Genomic DNA, 20,343 nt, shown 5'->3' on the forward strand with positions numbered 1-20,343 from the left:
TTGCTTGGGAGGGTTGGGGAGGTGGGGGGAGGCGAGGGGGCGAACAGGAAAGCATCGAAAAAGGCGCGAGGAGGAGGGAAGAAGGGGATAGGACGAGAGCCGGACCAACGATGCGTGAGCGTGCCATCATCGTTTTTAACAGCAAAACAATGTAATTAACTTCGACAACGGTTCGGTCTGATACAGTTTTGTTATGTTTAAAAATGTGTTGCGGATGAGCAGCATGTTTCTTCTTTTGTCTGCGTGGAAGTTTTTCCAAGAATACGCGTAGTTGTAAGTACAGGAATGGTTCAGTTTACTTCTTCCCTTTGCTGCCCGTACTTTTTCGCTAATTTACTGTTTATTCAGTAGTGACATGAGCCTGCACTTGCAGATGTTTGCAAGTGCTTCGTGCGTAATGGCTGCGCGCAGACTCCAGTACGGCCAACACGAGACGTCAGACTTCGCATGAGTGACTTGATGTTCTATACACTTTGGCGCGCTTCACGGTATAAAAAGGCAGGCGTGCAAAACAAGAACACAGGATATATGACGAAGATGGCGCGAACTCACTTTGTGTTTCTGGCATTTCTGTTGTCCTTGACGCTGCTTTTGAGCGCGTACGTGTTTTGTGCGACTACTTTTTTGAAATTACAAATCCTTTGCCTACTTAGTGAGGCCTCTGTCCTTCTAGGTGATGTTTATTTTGCAAGTTTGTCCTCTATTTATTCCTTCTAGAACTTACCCTCACGGCAGAATAGGATACCGGGCAAGTTGGTACAGGCGTTCATGTTTGGTAACGCGAAAGGAAACACTGGCACACAAAAGAAAGAGGACGACGCATGCGCTTCGAACCAGTGGCCGAGCTTCAAACTTTGAAAATGTGTTTTACTGAATTCCTTTAAAGGCCAGTTGCAGCGAAATTTCTGCTTGGCTAAATTGGCTATAAGTAGTATACACTACTGAAACAGTCTTGGCAAAGCCGCCGGCTAGTAATTGTATAATTTTCTCATAAACAGGCTCTAAATAGCGCCTGAGCGTACGACGTGCGCACGTATTGGTTAGCGCCTATGACACAAGTCGAGGCGCGTAGCTTCCGAGATTTTTTTTCAGCGCACTGCGGGCAGCCGCGGGCGCCTCCTGATCTCGGAGGTCGTGTTCAGGAGCCGCGTGTTATACGTCCTGGCTGCCTTCCGCCGAGCTGTAATGGTGGCATTCTTTGCAGTTTCGGTATCAAAAAATAAAAAAGAAAATAGCTTATTTTGCAAGATTTCCGTTACGCTTCCAGTGGTATCTAAAGGGCAATATTCTGCACCGAAGTTCTTATTTATTGACATTACCTTAAAAGAGACTTTTTACGCAGTCCAAAATTTTGTTTCAGTTAGCATTTAAGGCTGGGCTAGAGGTGAAACGAGGAATATATTGCAATAAAAAGGAGAATTATCTCTCACCTTCTTGTTGGCATTGATGTCGCAGGGCCTTAGCTTAACGCTGTCGCCTTCGCAGCCTTCCAGTGTGTTCTGCCGCCTGCGAAAAAGCGTAAATAAAGCTGAAGCAATCGCATTCGTCCATGCTTTATCGTGCGCGCTTTCCTTCTACGCTACATTCTTTCGCCCATATAGCATAAAAAAGGAACAAAGAACAAATGCCGCACACTGAGAAACGTAATCATTTGGATTACCTCTTGACATTTTCTCGCATAAATGACTCGACGATTATGCAGCAGAAGGTCACTTCGGCTACAGTGACCGGGAGTTCTCTCAAGCCAAGCGCATTTGGACTAGTGACCAGGGTCACAAAAGAGCAGAGTACCCTTGCTCTTTCACGGGTCCTGCGTTGACAGAAAGCTACTTCGGGTTCTTTTTTTTTAACATGCGCCAAACTATCGATACAGTTGCGATCTTGCACTCCCCTCTCCATAAGAAATGCGATCGGCGCAGCAGGCAATCGAACCTGTTACCTTGTGCTCAGCCGCCGAACGTGATATAGCAACTGAGGCAGGCACGCAGCAATTGAGGTCTCCCACTGACATGCTGCTTGGCAAAGCCTGCTCACAAACCGATCAATAAAAATAAAATAAAAGAAGATAAACCGTGACTTAAAGTTCCGAAGTCTCGAAGTGCGCCATGATGGAAGGCCTAATGCAAGGCTCCGGGTTAACCTTGACCACCTATAGGATTTTTTTTAATGGGAATTCAGAGGGCTCTACACAAGCGTTTTAGCACTCTGGCCACCTCCATCGGAATGCTGCCACCGCGTCAGGGAGTCGAACCCTCTACCTTGTGCCAAGAGGCAAGATGCTATAAGCACTCGGCGCCCTGTTACGGTTCACTTAGTGCGGCAATGACTGCAACAGACGTCAGACGACTGGGACACGGCGTGCCTAATCCTCACGCCCGCCACAATAGAAAGACTTGTTCGTCGGGTGTATGCGATCAGATTATGCACGGAATGTGCAAATCTTACTCCCCTCTGTCCTGCGTTCAACCCGTCTATGCGAAGGAGTGGTTTCCATCCCATGACCCTCTGTGTAGGTTGACCCGACGTGTCCTGACAAGGCCCTCTACCAGGGAGCAAGAGAGAATGAGGTTGCCCGGATGGTGGAGGGTATAAGAAAGCCAGCGAGCCTCCACGTGTAGACACATCTCCTCTGCCCTTGCGTGCAGGTGCACGCACGCTGTACGTTTCTGTATTTTGTTTTGTCTTGGAGTGCACCGCTAACCCGTCATGATGTATTACACTTATGTTATTTGTTTTTACATCACCTGGCTTTTCCTGTCGAACCCACTCTGATGGTAAACCTGGTTCGAGCTCCAAGCAGACGCTGTTGAACGTCACAAAAGTCCGTCCCGTTACCATCCCTCAGATGGTCGTAAGCCGATAACTACTTGTTTCCGAAGCAACTGCACTGCTTCTGTGATCGTCCGAATGCCTGCCGGCAGAAGTGCACGTGGAGGACTGAACGCTGCCACTTTAAAAAAAATGTATTTAGACAAAAACAGAGGAATAGTCGCTGTTTCCGAGAAACGGCGTAGCCCCTTTCGCTTGGTTAATAACTTGAGAATAAAAAAAATATTAACCCTTGCACTAAGCGATACTGAAATAAAACTGAAGACGTCGCAGCATTAAGAGTAAAAGTCTCTCCCGATAAGTTCTCGTTACTAACAAAGTCCGCGAATGTCTGGGTTACACCATTCTCGGAGGCACGAATGAGGCACACACACGTTGCAGTAGACTCGACATTTGTCGCAAATGCCAGTGTATTAAAAAAAAAAGGCGTTGAAGTGAATTCGCGGCTTTGTGATACGGTGCCTTTTGATGGCAATGGGCCCTACTCTTTGGCAAGCGAGACACTTCGATATGAATCAAGTAAACCTGAGTACTTGTTCGTGGCGTTGCCCACGTGTGACGTTCGTGGGACAGTCGAGGGGTAGGTGCACGCCGTGTGCGTGTAACCTCTCGTCACACTCACCGCGGATCGCTGCACGTCCTCTTCATGCGCATCAGCGCCACGCTGTGCTGGAGGCACGGCTTGCTGCACTCGCTCACCGTCTCCCAGTCGCTCCAGCCGCCGGGCACCACGGGCGCGGACTTCGGGAAAGGCACGCACTTGGTGCCCTGACACCACTGCACCGCCGCGAAGGAAGCGATCGGTGACAAAGCCAGAAGGTCCGCCGGTGATCGCGGAGGTCACGCGTTCACAGTCAAGAGGCACACGTTTCGTAAACAAAGCGGGGCCGCGACGCGAGTTGTGGCAAATGTGCCTGTCCATTGCTGCAGTGACTGCATCACGAGGCTGCAGGCATTTATTTTAAGTCCGTCTTGCTTATTTTCTTTTTGGACTTTGCTTGGCGAGGAATCCCTCAGGTTAAAAAAAAGAATATGCGCACGTCGTTATTGGTCTATAGGAGTGCGCCAATGCAGACGTCATCACGGAGGTTACGGTTAGGTACAGCGAGGGTATTACCCGCGGGACCTAGGTTCACACCTGTTTTAGGGCCACTTCAAGTGCTATACTTGACAAAGCAAGCCCATTACGCGCATGCGCGCCCTTTATCTAGCGCACTAATTTTATTTACCGTGTTCATCATTTCATAGCGCAGGTTATAAGGCCGGGGCCGCTGTCTCGTACGCGTTCGAAAAGCCAACGTTCGGTTTCGCCTCACGTGTTTGCCCCGGCCGCGCCGATTTGCGGCCCAGGTCAATCTAGGCGAATGGCGTGAGGCGAAACAGAACGTCGGCTTTTAGAACGCGTAGAAGACAGTGATCCGGGCCTCCGAACGGATTATTAAAGCGAATATAATCTAGCGGTACTGCAAACCGATTCTCTTAGCCATTTAGTAGCCTCTCTTATTTGCCAGGAAAGAAAACAAGTCTCACGTTGTTATCTCCACAGTAGGTTCCCTCCAATGCGTGTCCGGCTCCGAAGAGGCCAATTCTTTCCGGGCTTTTGCACTGTAAGGCACGACATACAGCCTAGAAAGACAAGACCAAGAGCGCAATAAAACATGATGAGAAATATAGTATATAAAGAAAACTGCATACACAACTGCTGCATAGACTGAACACGATGAGAAAGAAAGTGTATAAAGAAAGATAGCAGACACAGCTGCTGCGTAGAATCAATCAATCAATCAATCAATCAATCAATCAATCAATCAATCAATCAATCAATCAATCAATCAATCAATCAATCAATCAATCAATCAATCAATCAATCAATCAGTTTGGTAAGGAGTCTTATTTTCCGCAGTACCTTCGGTACGTGCTCACTTTTAGCGCCGGTAAATTATCTATCGCAGTCCTCGTAAGCAACCACCCAATCTGTCTTGTTTCAAGCGCGGACTTACGCTCATATTCTCAGGCTTGATGCTGCACCTTGCCGCGTCGCTCTTGAGGAATACACGGCACTGCGCGTCAGCGTCCCACTGCTGACCAGGTGGAGGCGAGCTGCGCCACGAGTTCAAGTGCAGGACTTGTCGCAGCCTGCACACAGACCACGGCAGCGGCAGTCCCAAAAAAGGGAAAAGAAACAAAAACAATTAGGTTCCAGGCGTACCTCAGGAAAGCATGACTGATATAAGGATGTTCGACCGATTCTGTTGCCTTATTATCAGCCATCGTTCACGACCAGCCGACTACTACGATAACGTAGGCGAAACACCTCTCGGACTACTGATGAAGCGCGAAAAGGAATGGCACTGGTATAGAATACTCACATTGCTTCGCCCCTTGTCCATGAAAAATTATTTGTTTCATGCCGTAACCTCATGGAACTTGCTTCAAAGCTCGCATCAATCGCCGCACATGAATTTCTGAATAATTCGTCTACTCATCTAAAAGTGAGACCCTCGCTAGGACACGACATTATCACGCATCTTCGTGTAGTGGCGACTATTTAAGACATTTTCAAGGTATACTTCACTAGACCAGCTGCCCACGAACACCGCTGAATAGACACTGGCCACCAAGCCATTAGAATGGGAAGGACTGGCTGTTGGGCTAGTTAGCATTTCATACTAACCACAGCAACCCAACGCAAAGTGCTGGACAGACACAAAGACAATTGCGTAACTCACCTCATCAAATGGACGAGCGGTGAGTTAGGCAAGAAAGTGCATTGGCGCCGCATCGTTGGCGAACGGCATTAAAACATTAAGTGCTTGCTTGTTGTGAGAGCTAGCGGAAGCGCATGTGACGCAGAGATATGGTGGGGTGGGCGCTTACATTTTCGGCTAGCGTTTTGTGGATGTCACGTCCTAAAAGATGAGGGTATATACCAGAATATATATATATATATATATATATATATATATATATATATATATATATATATATATATATATATATATATCATCATCAGCCTAGTTACGCCCACTGCAGGGCAAAGGCCTCTCCCATACTTCTCCAACTACGCCGGTCATGGACTAATTGTGGCCATGTTGTCCCTGCAAACATCTTAATTTCATCCGCCCACCTAACTTTCTGCCGCCCCCTGCTACGCTTCCCTTCCCTTGGAATCCAGTCCGTAACCCTTAATGACCATCGGTTATCTTCCCTCCTCATTACATGTCCTGCCCATGCCCATTTCTTTTTCTTGATTTCAACTAAGATGTCGTTTACCCGCGTTTGTTGCCTCACCCAATCTGCTCTTTTCTTATCCCTTAACGTTACACCCATCATTCTTCTTTCCATAGCTCGTTGCGTCGTCCTCAATTTCAGCAGAACCCTTTTCGTAAGCCTCCAGGTTTCTGCCCCATATGTGAGTACTGGTAACACACAGCTGTTATACACTTTCCTTTTGAGTGATAGTGGCAACCTGCTGTTCATGATTTGAGAATGCCTGCCCAACTCACCCCAGCCCATTCTTATTCTTCTGGTTATTTCAGTCTCATGATCCGGATCCGTGGTCACTACCTGCCCTAAGTAGATGTATTCCCTTACCACTTCCAGTGCTTCGCTACCTATCGTAAACTGCTGTTCTCTTCCGAGACTGTTAAACAATACTTTAGTTTTCTGCAAATTAATTTTCAGACCCACCCTTCTGCTTTGCCTCTCCAGGTCAGTGAGCATGCATTGCAATTGGTCTCCTGAGTTACTAAGCAAGGCAATATCATCAGCGAATCGCAAGTTGCTAAGGTATTCTCCATCAACTTTTATCCCCAATTCTTCCAACTCCAGGCCTCTGAATACCTCCTGTAAACATGCTGTGAATAGCATTGGAGATATCGTATCTCCCTGTCTGACGCCTTTCTTTATAGGGATTTTGTTACTTTCTTTGTGGAGGACTACGGTGGCTGTGGAGCCGCTATAGATATCTTCCAGTATTTTTACATATGGCTCATCTACACCCTGATTCCGTAATGCCTCCATGACTGCTGAGGTTTCGACTGAATCAAACGCTTTCTCGTAATCAATGAAAGCTATATATAAGGGTTGGTTATATTCTGCACATTTCTCTATCACTTGATTGACAGTGTGAATATGGTCTATTGTTGAGTAGCCTTTACGGAATCCTGCCTGGTCCTTTGGTTGACAGAAGTCTAAGGTGTTCCTGATTCTATTTGCGATTACCTTAGTAAATACTTTGTAGGCAACGGACAGTAAGCTGATCGGTCTTATAATTTTTCAAGCCTTTGGCGTCCCCTTTCTTATGGATTAGGATTATGTTAGCGTTCTTCCAAGATTCTGGTACGCTCAAGGTTATGAGGCATTGCGTATACAGGGTGGCCAGTTTCTCTAGAACAATCTGACCACCATCCTTCAACAAATTTGCTGTTACCTGATCCTCCCCAGATGCCTTCCCCCTTTGCATAGCTCCTAAGGCTTTCTTTACTACTTCTGGCGTTACCTGTGGGATTTCGAATTCCTCTAGGCTATTCTCTCTTCCACTATCGTCGTGGGTACCACTGGTACTGTATAAATCTCTATAGAACTCCTCAGCCACTTGAACTATCTCATCCATATTGGTAACGATATTGCCGGCTTTGTCTCTTAACGCACACGTCTGATTCTTGCCTATTCCTAGTTTCTTCTTCACTGTTTTTAGGCTTCCTCCGTTCCTGAGAGCCTGTTCAATTCTATCCATATTATAGTTTCTGATGTCCGCTGTCTTACGCTTGTTGATTAACTTAGAAAGTTCTGCCAGTTCTATTCTAGCTGTAGGGTTAGAGGCTTTCATACATTGGCGTTTCTTGATCAGATCTTTCGTCTCCTGCGATAGCTTACTGGTTTCCTGTCTAACGGCGTTACCACCGACTTCTATTGCGCACTCCTTAATGATGCCCATGAGATTGTCGTGCATTGCTGCAACACTAAGGTCCTCTTCCTGAGTTAAAGCCGAGTACCTGTTCTGTAGCTTGATCCGGAATTCCTCTAGTTTCCCTCTTACCGCTAACTCATTGATTGGCTTCTTGTGTACCAGTTTCTTCCGTTCCCTCCTCAAGTCTAGGCTAATTCGAGTTCTTACCATTCTATGGTCACTGCAGCGTACCTTGCCGAGCACGTCTACATCTTGTATGATGCCAGGGTTCGCGCAGAGTATGAAGTCGATTTCATTTCTAGTCTAACCATTCGGGCTCCTCCACGTCCAGTTTCGACTGACCCGCTTGCGGAAAAAGGTGTTCATTATCCGCATATTATTCTGTTCTGCAAACTCTACTAATAATTCTCCTCTGCTATTCCTAGAGCCTATGCCATATTCCCCCACTGACTTGTCTCCAGCCTGCTTCTTGCCTACCCTGGCATTGAAGTCGCCCATCAGTACAGTGTATTTTGTTTTGACTTTACCCATCGCCGATTCCACGTCTTCATAAAAGCTTTCGACTTCCTGGTCATCATGACTGCATGTAGGGGCATAGACTTGTACCACCTTCAATTTGTACCTCTTATTAAGCTTCACAACAAGACCTGCCACCCTCTCGTTAATGCTATAGAATTCCTGTATGTTACCAGCTATTTCCTTATTAATCAGGAATCGGAATCCTAGTTCTCGTCTCTCTGCTAAGCCCCGGTAACACAGTACATGCCCGCTTTTTAGCACTGTATATGCTTCTTTTGTCCTCCTAACCTCACTGAGCCCTATTATATCCCATTTACTACCCTCTAATTCCTCCAATAACACTGCTAGACTCGCCTCGCTAGATAGCGTTCTAACGTTAAACTTTGCCAGGTTCAGATTCCAATGGCGGCCTATATATATATATATATATATATATATATATATATACTCTGGCACCCGCGTTTAGAGCAAGCATACATAATTTCGACCCCAGTCACTATCTGTTAGCACAGCCTGCATTGATGGCGGGCGGACGTTGGCGGCAAGATTGCCATGAGAACGAACTAAGAGCAATCCAAGTCGTTCGTTCTGCCTGATCTGTGACTAAAGGTGGCTGACACCTACAGCTGCAAATAATTCTGGTCTACAGCAGCGGCAGTGAAGCCTTAGCGGCCTTTAGACATATTGCACTGTGTTGTGCGGTAACATACAGAAAGCGGTACGCAGTAGTATACGGGAAGGTTTCGCTCACACTTAGGCGAAATGTCATGAGTATTCGAGCGACTATAGAGCGTATACTAGACATGAAATACTGGACATCAAAATTTCCTTTTGCGAGATCGTTGTTTGATGTCGTAATGGTAAATGTTTAGAACGACAGGAAGCTGATCTAGTTGGTAAGGATTCATCACGCAAAAAAGAGGTGAGGCGTGCAGACAGGACACAAGAGTAGAGAAGTGAACAACACGAATAACACTATTACAAAGACGGCGCCGTCTTTGTAATCATTCTTAACCAAGCAGCCCACCAACGCATGCTCAGTTACGAACAACACGGCGTTCGTGTTGTCCACTTCTCTACTCTTGTGTACTGCGTGCATGCCTCCCCTCTTTTTTGCATAATGGTAAATATTTCTCCTGTAAAGTAAATGTTGAAGTTGTATTGAAATGAATACCAATTATTTGTTTTACTTCAGTGCACTGAACCCTGCAAACGTAGGCACATTTTTTGGTGGGGTGGCTTGAGAAAAACACGATGACACGTATGCGCATGCGTAAATAGCCTATATTGTATTTATCAGTCGTCTTTAGGCCCGTCATCATGTTCATCATCATCATCACCACCACCACCCCACCACCCCATCATTACCATTATCCTCATCATCATCTTAATTTCATGTCCACTGAAGATTGAAAGCCTCTACCAGTGATCTCCACATACCCCTTTCTTGCGCTAGCTGATTCCATGTTATGCATGCAAGTTTCATAATTTCATCGCACCACCTATTTCTCTGTCGTCCTCGAATTCACTTCCCTTTCTATGACATCCATTCTGCAACTTGAATAGAGCACCGGTTATCTGTCCTACGCATCACATGGCCTGCTGAGACAATTTTTTTCTTCTTAATTAAATGCCGGCTACCCACGTTTTCTCTCTAATCCACACAGCTGTGTTCCTGTCTCTTAACATTACGCATAACATCTTTCGTTCCTTCACTAGTTGCGCGGCAGTTAACTTCATCTCAAGCTTCTTTGTTAACTTCCTCGTTTCTGCCCCATATATTAGTAGCGGTAGAATGCAATGATTGTACGCTTTTCAAGGATAGCAGTAGGTTACTGGTAATGATTTCGTATTCTCCGCCATCCCCGCTCCAATCCCTTTTTATTCTTCTGTAATTTTTCTTCTCATGATCAGATCCACCTCTCGGTAAACGACCTAGATAAACGTGATATTGCGCAGGTTCTAAAGACTGACTTCCAATCATGAGCTCTTGTTGTCTTGCAAGTACATACACTTTGCCCTTTCTGGAAGTAAACCGCTAATTCATAGTCTCGCGGTTGTTCTGTCATTTATCTCATGAACAGGGTTACCTGTCGCTGACTGACCTAGTTAGACGCGCTCTTGCACAGATTCTAGTGGCTGACTTCCAATTATGAGTTCTTGTTCTCTCGCAAGCACCTGCATGCACTTTGCCTTTTCTAGGAGTAAACCGCTAATTGATAGTCTCGCGGTTGTACGGTCGTTTATTTCTCAGCCTACGTGTTCCCTTGTTTCCGCTAACAGAAAATATCCTTTCAACTCGAACCAACTAGCCCGTCCCGTTGCCCTCATTCTGTGACAGAAACGCTGGATTTGTTAACAGCCCCGTTTCCCCCAAGCGAGACTTTGCCGAACCGTTATGCTTTGACAGCGGTGTGTCGTGCATTTTCTGCATGCTCTGCTGCGAATGTCAGTGTCTGTTGCCGAAAACCTCATGCTTTTTTGTTTTTGCAATCTGCATGGCGTCCAGCGAGCTCAGGGAAAGACCATCCTCGTATGCAAGAAGGCGAGTGAAATGACAGGGTAAATAGCGGGCAGCAGACACGCAATCCCATTATGAAGGGGTCCCGTTATACAGCACTGTAGCTTCGAGCCGTTATACAGTATGACATTAAGTGTGTTTGTGCGCAGGAGTAAGTGCAAAGCTTACGTTTTAACAGAGGGTGCCTTCTTGAGGCAGGCCATCTTGGCGTTCTCGTGCAGCTTGGTGAGCACCTGGAGACTACACGGGGACCACCAGGTGGTCGTGTTGGAGGTGCGCCACGGACCCATCAGGTAGCGGTCCAGCGAGCAGCCGTCGTTTTCCGGCGGACCGTCGTGGTGCACGCCCAGGCTGCGACGCGTCCATAAATATGGTGAAACACGTGACGGAAGCGCTTGGCGATGTTCGCCGCAGCGTTTACAGGAAGAGCAGTGTGCCTCTGGAGCTAAGCTCAGGGTAGCATCAGTACAAATTCAAACGCGAACAATTCCGAAACTACTCCAGTGCGTCGTTATATTTCCAGCTTCACCTGAATTTGTGACAGTGGCTTTTCGGACTCCAAAACGCACACTCATAACTTCGCCACGCCTAAAAAACCGGCTACTGAGCAATTACACGTTGTACGTCCATGTAATTGCGCGTAACAGGCGTTCTTAACAATTTTTTACTGTTGGAATTTCAATTTACGTTCACTGCGGGTGAAAACGAAAAGACAGCCTTGTTAGGTACCCATATAGTCGATCTTTTCGGCGTTTGTTGTGTTTCAGAGAGAGAGAGAGAGAGAAGAGAGAGAGAGCTAACAGCCGTACCGAACCTTGAAAGAAATCTTTTGGTATTGAACTTGTTGGGAGTCAGAGCAAACTCATATTATAGAGGAGTTGGTTCACATTTCACACGCACACGCACACACAAATGCTCTAGCGCGAAGAAACCAGGAGAAAGAGACAGAGGAACACAAAATAGATAAGTTAAAGCTCACACAAGCCTTAAGCCTTCTTGCAAACGACAGTCAGCACAAAATATACGCAAGGTTACGTGATTACATTCTTTTGTTTCCTTCGATCCCAACTTTACTAAGCGCTCCAAACCAGGTGGCTCTACTTTCAATTAGATGCCTATTTTCTCTTTCTGTTTTACACAAAAAGCTTCGGCGATCTCTTGCCTGTGTGCCAGTTCGTGAGCGGCCACATCACTCGTCTGCAGGCCGAATGTGGTCATCGGCCTTCGTTTCGGGTTGGTCGATCCAAACTCCACAACGACGTTGCCATAATCCCGGGTACAGACGCCACCTAAGTAGGCCTTTCCTGCACAAAGGACCGAGAGGATCCCCAACTTCAAATAAATACTTCTTTTTTGAAGCGTATCTCGTGGCCGGAACCTTGTTTACTAAACACTAGTTCGAAACATACAAGAACAGTATGAACAGAGTGAAAACAAACAGGGTGATGGTCAGTCTCAGCCAGCGTATTCTTACTTTCTTTTCTTATTCGGAAGGTCAACCAATGAAGGACGCGCTTTATTAAAGGTAGTCTTGAGTACTTCGCAAGTACGCCAGGGTGACAGGTAAGTTTTGTACTACGCTCAGTTTCTTTCTAGCAAAAAGGCACTTTTTGGCAAAAGTGGAGCAGACGCGGCCAAAGATGCACAGCTGTGTGGCGAGATAAAGGAGTGCAAGTTAGCCGTCCTTATGCCGACATTGCTCCGATGAGTGCACAACATGAATATTTTAAGAAACACTAATGCCAACAACATTGAAAAGGAATATGTAAGCGATGGTGTCTTCAACACGACTCACCTAACACGCTTGTATCTTTCTTCCCATCTGTCGCTGCGTGCATGTCCTTCCTGAAAGAAAGGGGCATGGTGGGTTTTAGCGATCAACTTTCTCTTGTTCATGTGTCGCTTCATTTGTAGCGTCTCTCGGAGATGAACCTCGGAGATGTTGCGGCTGCTAACATTAGCAGAGAAATTGCGAATGGGCAAGTGCGGTTTCTGTTTGTACAGACGCGAGAACTAGCGTGACTGCACATAAACCATCCAGTCATCTCCAAGCTGTTGTCCTTCAGAGCTGAAAAATTGAGACACAAAAGTCGCGAACGAGATACAAGTCTTTGTCAAGCCTTGATGTGGCTTTCTTGCTACGACCTTGCAATGTCACTGCTGTCGCCATTGTTTGAAATGTCTCGTAGGAGAAATGACAATATATTTCGAAAGCTGCACTTGCAATGATGCGAGGCTATCAAGAAATATTCTATAGTAGAGTTAACTTCGGTGTTCTAAACATTGCTTTAATTTAAATTCTTTGACCCTCGGTGGGAAACAGGGGACAAGCGAATTTCATCAATCAGAATTCATCTCGTAATGAAGTTACCCCGCACAAGTTGGTCGACGCCACGCAAGCGTCACTGTGCAAAGGTTGGAGAGGGAAGAATTATGAATGAATTGCGGCAGAAGTGATGACCCCAGACAGTGCGTACAGGCTCTGTTTGCTCTTATACAAGCGCAAGGTCCATCCTCCCGCGTTTATCAAACACAATATATGTCAAACTGGGTGGCTTGCTTGTGTTGTGGTTCTGGCCATTTTGTGTTCTATTCAATGAGTGGATGACCAAAGGCGTCTGACAGGCTCATATCCTTTGCAAACTTGACTTACAGTCAGCACATCGACAAAAGGACCGAAAGAACGACGAAGACAAGCGCTGAATTCCAACTGAATGTTTATTTCGCATAAAAAGCATACATAACCAAGACACCGAGACAAGAACGCCCCCTCAAATACACGAAGCCAGAAAAAGTACGCATTCAAAATTCAAACGAACCATAACCGCCTCCTTAAGACGAACGAAAGCGCATGTGCGATCTCAAGAAAGCAAATCCGTTATCTGTTAATGCAATTGACGGTTTGCTAACCGAGTCACCCTCAGCGATAACTGCTGCTTCAATGATAATTCTAGTCTGTTCATTAGGACGCCTAATTTCCATTAGGGCTGCCAGGAATGTTTCTAAACGTTAGACTGCAAGAACATAGCAATAAAGTGCGCAAAGGGTCGGAAGGGTTTCTATGTGTTCATTGCGCACAATGCGGCTGCATTCCGTTCATTGAAAAGACCGGTGTCTTAGCTAGGCATCCCAATGAAAACACTAGACTTATCATTGAAGCAGCAGCGATCGCCGAGGGTGACTTGGTTAGTCAGATGTCAATTGCATTAACAGATAAAGAACTTGCATTCTTGAGATCTCCCCTGCGCTCTCGTTCGTATTACAGAGGCGGTTATGGTTCGTTTCAATTTTGAATGCATACTCATGCTGGCTTTGTGTATTGGAGGGGGCGTTTTCATCTTGGTGTCTTGGTTACATATGCTTGTTATGCGAAATAAAAAAAATAGTTGGAAATCAGCGCTTGTCTTTGTCATTCTTTCGATCCTTTTGTCTATGCACGCGTTGCAAGTCAAGTTTGCAATGGAATACCAACTAGCCCGTACCCAAATGCTGCTTCATAGCCTTTAGCTTTTGCTTCGCTTTCTTCCGCAGTCAGACCTTGTCTGTAACAGAAAATGAGCCGAAGTGAAAATGAAACGAAATAGAATGAAAAGCGCCCTTTCAGAATTTCGCACATGTTTCAGCTTACAAAACTAGTTTAGCAGGCACATTCGGCTACAGGGCAAACTGTGACGCCCTTTCAGCGAGCAGCAAACTCAAAGCAAGATGTAGAAAAAGGTACAATGCCGCAAAATATACCGATTACTTGCAAGTGACAAAAGAAAATGACATAAATACAAGGTTGACGTAAAGAAAAAGAAATAAACTTACCCCGTGAGCAGCAGTGCCACGTCCCAATGTCCCGGCTGGTCGTCCTGGGCGTTCGTTCTTGCAGTGAAGTTGCTAAAACCCTTAAGCAACTTGTCTGCCTCCTCCGACTGCAGTTGCTGGTTCTGCACGCATTTTTTTTTGTTTACGCCGACATCAGAAGCGTTAATCATAGCGTAGGAGCTGTCACTGTCTCCTAAGCTGCTGTCATCTAAAAGTAAGAACCTTAGGACGTCTGCCTGCGAGTCAGTGGTTCTAAACCGACAATTAACGTGATCATCTACAGACTTAAATTCTCTTCAAGACAAATTTCGTATAGCTCTCAAAGTTGACGTAGATCTTGCGTCTGTTCAACCCCTCACTGCCGGCAGATATAATCCCGTCTCCCTAACTGCATCTATTACTTTGCTGCCATGAACTGCGTTTCCTTCTCCTAGTATTCCTTTTATTACTGCAAAAACTGTTCTGCCCTCATAGACGATTACATTAATACGTCATATGTTCTACGCATTGAGTGAACTACAAAACTCCACTTCTTTCTCTTAATCTTAACCAGACTGTCACTGTCACAAACTCGTGCGTGCTTCATCTTTACAATGCTCCTTCCAGGATCAAAGGTAATGAAAAACATATGAATAACGGGGTAGATTTAGACGAGCAAGCACACGTGTAATAGCAGAACATAATAAAAGTGATAAATGGAACAAACAAAAACACAACATGCATAAACAGAATGCAAGGCGAAAGTTCAAAAACAGCAGCACGTTTGCATATAGAGATGTTTCAGCGGTTTGCAGGGCAATGTACATACTTTGTGAGATGGGCTCAGATGCAAGCGGAGATAGCCGACGCCAGTGTAACGTCGAACTTGGCGCACAAAGGCAACGGTTGGATGCCCTATCGGCATTTGAGGAGGAGGAGGAGGAATAAACATTTATTGATGAGGCAAAAAAATGGCGGAAGAGAGCGGTGCAGGGTGGGTCCCTATTCCAAGACTCCAGTGACCATCGCGACCCGCCCAGCTTGGTCCAAGAAGCCATTCTGGGCCTCGAGGTCAGCAAGAGCGACGATGGCCTCCCAGGGCTCCCTTAGTAAGGTGAATACCAAAGGTGAATTAATGGCATGAGGTCTTTTGGCGCACTCCCATGTTACGTGAGGCAATGAAGGCCATGACCCGCACCACGGGCAAGAGTTAGTGTACAAGGTGGGGTTTATTTTATGGTATCTACCGAAATGTGGGTAGGTATGCGTCTGTATTCTTCTATATTTCTGCGCCTCCTCTACATTGAGTAGTTTGTGTAATGGGGCGCACTGTTGCCGGGTTCTTCGCTGGTGCTCCAGTATATCGCGGACCAGTAGGCGATCGTCTTTTTCATCGTTGTTCGTATCTCCAGCTCGGTTAGTAAAGCCTCGAGCTAGAGTGTGTGCCTGTTCGTTTCCCGAGATACCCTCGTGGCCAGGACACCATAAAATTGCATGATCTTCTTTCAATGTGTCGCCTATGATCTTAAGGGCGACTTGTGGTATGTTGCCTTGTAGATACATTCTGCATGCCGCTTGTGAGTCGGACATTATTAAATCTGAGCTGTTTTGCTTTTCCTTGTATGCGATAGCGAGAGTAATCGACGCTGCTTCCACTGTTGCAGTGCACCTAGTGCGTATCGAGGCTGATGTGTGAAGTGTTCCGTGGCGTGTGGGTTGAACTGCCACTATTACATGTCCTTTGCTAAATCTAGCTGCATCAGTATACATTACGTCTTGATTACTGCCGAAGGTTTTCTGAAGATGTTTAGCTCTCGCTTGTCTTCTCGCTGTGTGATAAGTTTTGTTCATGATGCGTGGGATTGGGGAGACCACTATGCGCTCGCGTATTGGATCCGGCATTGGGGTCGTTTGTTCCTTGGAGTACTGCGGTCGCAATGGGCAGCCTAAACGCGACAGAACATTTCTACCTGTGCTTGTGAGGCATAGTCGTTCTCTTTGTGTCCTAAGAACGGCTGCTCTTAACTATTCAAATGAGCTGTATATGCCTAGAGCTTGCATCCTCTCGTTTGCCGCATTCTTAGGAAGCCTAAGCGCTGCCTTATACGCGCCACGTATTAGTAGGTCGATTTCTTTGATTTCCAACGGGGTTAGCTCTTCATATGGTAGTCCGTATGTTATTCTGCTAAGAATAAAAGCCTGGACTAGTGTTATGGTTTCGTTTTCGTGGAGCCCTTTACTTCTCTTTGTAATTCTGTTTATTAGTCTAGCGATGCTCCTCGTGCTTGACTTTAGAGTCGCAATGGTGTGAGTGGCTCTTTTGTTGCTTTTTAACCATAGTCCTAGTATTCTGATCATATTTCTTTCTGGTAACGTCTGGTCACCCATAGTTAGGTGGATGCTCGGTTTGTTTCTGTAATTACGCCCGTGGATCCGGATAAACACAGATTTTTCCGGAGCGCATTGCATACCATTTTGTTCTGCGAAGTCCTTCACCGAGTCGATAGCCTCCTGGATAGTTTGTTCTTTTTGCCCTAACGAGCCTCTGCAAGCCCCCCCCCATAAGGTGATGTCGTCTGCGTAAAACGCGAAGTTGAGGTCGTTAATTTTCTCTTGTTGTCGTGCCAAGCGGTTCATTGCGACATTACATAGAAGTGGTGAGAGGATGGCACCCTGTGGTGTGCCTCTTGTTAGGCATTGGAAGTTTGGAAGATCGAATATTTTCCGTACCTACTGTGGCTTTACGTTCAGTAAGGAAAGAGCAGATGCAATTGTGGATCTTAATTCCACAGCCCATTCTTTCGAGCTCTTCAAGTATGAGGGTATGGGAGACCGTATCAAAAGCGCTTTTTAAGTCAAGCGCTGCTATGATGCGCTCTCCCCCTGTAGGGATATTTTGCAGCACGTCATCTCGTAGCCTTACGAATATGTCTTGCGTAGAAAGATGTTGTCTGAAGCCGTACATGTTGTGCGAGAGAAGTTCATGCCCTTCGATATAGCTGGTAAGCCTGATATGAAGGATCTTTTCGAAAAGTTTGCCGAAGCAGGAGGTTTGAGATACTGGCCTGAGATTTTGCAATGTTCTTGCTTTCCCCGGTTTAGGTATTAAGATGATGGTCGCTTCTTTCCATTGGTTAGGAAGCTCTCCAGTTTCCCAGATTTTCTCATTAAAGCACCGGGTTAGGCGTTCCAGTTGCTGATCCCTCATATTTCTTAACATAGCATTCGTGATGCCGTCCTCGCCTGGGGCTGAGTTACGTTTTAATGCTAGAGCGGCGGCATATACTTCTTGTTTCGTTATGGGTGCATCAAGCTTGGGTTTGTCCACGCCTTTGTTATCTATCTTATCGATGCTATCTCCTCCTGTCCCGATGTATCTGTCTGCCAGGGTTTGAATCAAGGATGCGTCATCCCCCTTAAATTCTCCTACCAATATGCGTAATGCTCTAGTAGTGACTGTTCTTGTATTGTATGGATCAAGCATGCTCCGTAAAATTGCCCATGTCTTGGTTGTTGAGAGCGTTCCTCGTAACGAGTCACAAAATTGTATCCAGTTGTTCGCTTGTAGTTCCCTAGCGTACTCATTTTCTTGTTCTGTCAGTTGTTCTATTCTAGCTCTGAGCTTTCTGTTTAAGCGCTGTCTCTTCCACCGTTTAGTAAGACTTCCCCTGCCTTCCCACATATGGACGAGGTGGGGATCCACTACCGGTGTTTTTTCGCTTAGCGCGACGTCCTTTGTGTTAGTTTGGTATGCTTGCATCATTTCGTCTACCCATTCTTCTATTGTATCTATTGGATGCTGAGGGGTCGGGTAATGTCTATGTGCAGTCCAGTCTGTAAGTCTCGCGTTTCTGAAAGGCTTTGTTAATTTGCGAGTCGTAGTGGAGTAACTAATAATATAATGGTCACTTCCCAGATTTTCACCCAGGTTCCTCCACTGTCCCTTTTTTACGTTAAATGTAAAGGTGAGGTCTGGGTATGTGCCTCCGCAGACGCTATTTCCAAGTCTCGTGGGGGCGAGGGGTAAGGTCTCTAGTTGCATGTTATATTTCTCTACTGCTTCTACTAGGTTTCTGCCATTTTTTGTATTTGTCCTATAACCCCCATTGGTGTGGGGAGCATTAACAGTCCCGACTAAAATAAACCTGTCTTTTTTTTCCAGATGTCCAAGTGCCCATTCAAGCATCTCGGGAAACGAAGTCTGCCGTTCTTTCGATGGGCTGTACACGTTGCCAATAAACGTTTGGGTTTTACTCCTTTTGGTAGTGTGTAATTCGATCAATTGGTGCTCCGTTGAGCATTGGGGATAATAGTGGTCACTGGCCGCAATATTCTTGTGCGCCAGCGTCGCCACTCTAGGATACATGGGAGTTTGAAAAGTGTAGTAGTCTCTAAGCTTAACTACTCCCTTTCCAACTTCCTGAAGACAGATGACGTCCGGTTGAATAATGGCGGCGTTTAAATAAGCTTGTAGCGCTGCCGCTCTTTTCTGAAAAGAGCTGCAGTTCCATTGCCATATCTCAGCGGTGTCCGTGGTTCGGGTTGTTCTACTGGCCATGGTCAGCTACGATTTCGGTATCAGACGAATCGGAAATAGCTCCGTTTTTTACCTTTCTCGCCGTCGGTGTTCCGGGGTTACTGCTGGCTCTTTTGCGTGATGTTTGCTGCAGTTTAGACATTTGTTCGTCCACATAGGCGTTGTGGTTCTGCACCTCAGCAAATAATTGCTGTTGAAACGTTTGCAGAGCCTGAATTTGTTCTACTACCTGATTTATCATTCTTTCAATGTTGCTAATTGTTGTTTGTTGGGCGGCAGGTTTATCCCCTTGTGCTGGTTTAGCTTGCCCAATTTTGGTATTCTGAAACTGTGCCTTCAGCGTTGCCATCTCGATTTTAAGTTCTTCTACTGTTTGTTTAAGCTGACGATTTTCAGAAAGGATTCTTTGGTACTCAGGGTTGGCGGTTATTGGAGCCCCTTCTCGTGCCATTCCCGCCCAGCTCACCTTATGTTGGGTCGAGTCTCCCATTGCCACTGAAGTCCTGGATGGGGTAGGGGATTCTGGAGGACAATCGGTGGTGTCTGGAGGTGGAGTGGTCAGATAGCCCTTGGTCTCGATTCTTCTGTCGTTCTTGTGATCTTGATTTTCGAATTTGGGGTTGCACCGTTGGAATGTCCCCTTAAGTCCGCAGTGGAGGCCAGTCGTCATCGTCCGTATCGTCTGTGTCAGACCGTCTCCGCTTTGGTGACGATGACTTGATCGTCTTGCCCGGCGTTTTGCCGGCCATCCGGTTTGATGATTTTGGCTGCGGTCGCTGTGGTGGCAGCTTGAAACGACGTTTACACTCCTTGGATCCCGTGAGATGCTTTTCTCCGCAGGTGGCGCAAACAGGGTTGCAGTCGTGGTCTGGTTGTGGCTCCCGAGTGCCGCACTTGTTACATACTGGCAGGTGGGGGTTCGGGCAGACGTTCGTTCTGTGACCCGTTTGCTTGCAAGTCTTGCAGAATTGTATGGTATTCTTGTATGGGAAGGAGGGAAGCTCCCCTCCCATATAATAGACGTATCGCGCTATGATGGGGCCAAAGAAGGTAATTACCGCTATTTTCGTTTCACCCAACATCCTAGCTCGTAGTATATCGACGCCTTGCGTACGAAGATGTAGGTTGGCTAGCAGGGTTTCAGGGCTTGTGTGAGGAGCGATGCCATGTATCACTCCTTTCTTTGTGTATTCGCCTACTGTTGCGTACGCACTCACTGCGTGCAGGCGACCGTTT

At 46.3% G+C, this 20,343-nt stretch overlaps 1 protein-coding gene across 2 annotated transcripts in view; it reads right to left on the reverse strand.

Annotated features, from left to right (window-relative positions):
• The window catches only part of LOC142560058 (uncharacterized), a 42,202-nt gene that overhangs the window by 3,837 nt on the left and 18,022 nt on the right, over positions 1 to 20,343 (reverse strand). For both annotated transcript variants that reach the window (XM_075671834.1, XM_075671835.1), the window contains exons 9-16: positions 14,592 to 14,713; positions 12,577 to 12,626; positions 11,944 to 12,085; positions 10,950 to 11,132; positions 4,830 to 4,965; positions 4,360 to 4,455; positions 3,452 to 3,606; positions 1,431 to 1,506 (exon numbers count right to left, since the gene is read on the reverse strand). In XM_075671834.1, the coding sequence (XP_075527949.1) occupies positions 1,431 to 1,506; positions 3,452 to 3,606; positions 4,360 to 4,455; positions 4,830 to 4,965; positions 10,950 to 11,132; positions 11,944 to 12,085; positions 12,577 to 12,626; positions 14,592 to 14,713 (960 nt within the window). The remainder of the gene's footprint in view (positions 1 to 1,430; positions 1,507 to 3,451; positions 3,607 to 4,359; positions 4,456 to 4,829; positions 4,966 to 10,949; positions 11,133 to 11,943; positions 12,086 to 12,576; positions 12,627 to 14,591; positions 14,714 to 20,343) is intronic.

This window comes from Dermacentor variabilis, chromosome 10 (genome assembly GCF_050947875.1).
Source record: "Dermacentor variabilis isolate Ectoservices chromosome 10, ASM5094787v1, whole genome shotgun sequence".
Classification (NCBI taxonomy): Eukaryota; Metazoa; Arthropoda; class Arachnida; order Ixodida; family Ixodidae; genus Dermacentor; species Dermacentor variabilis.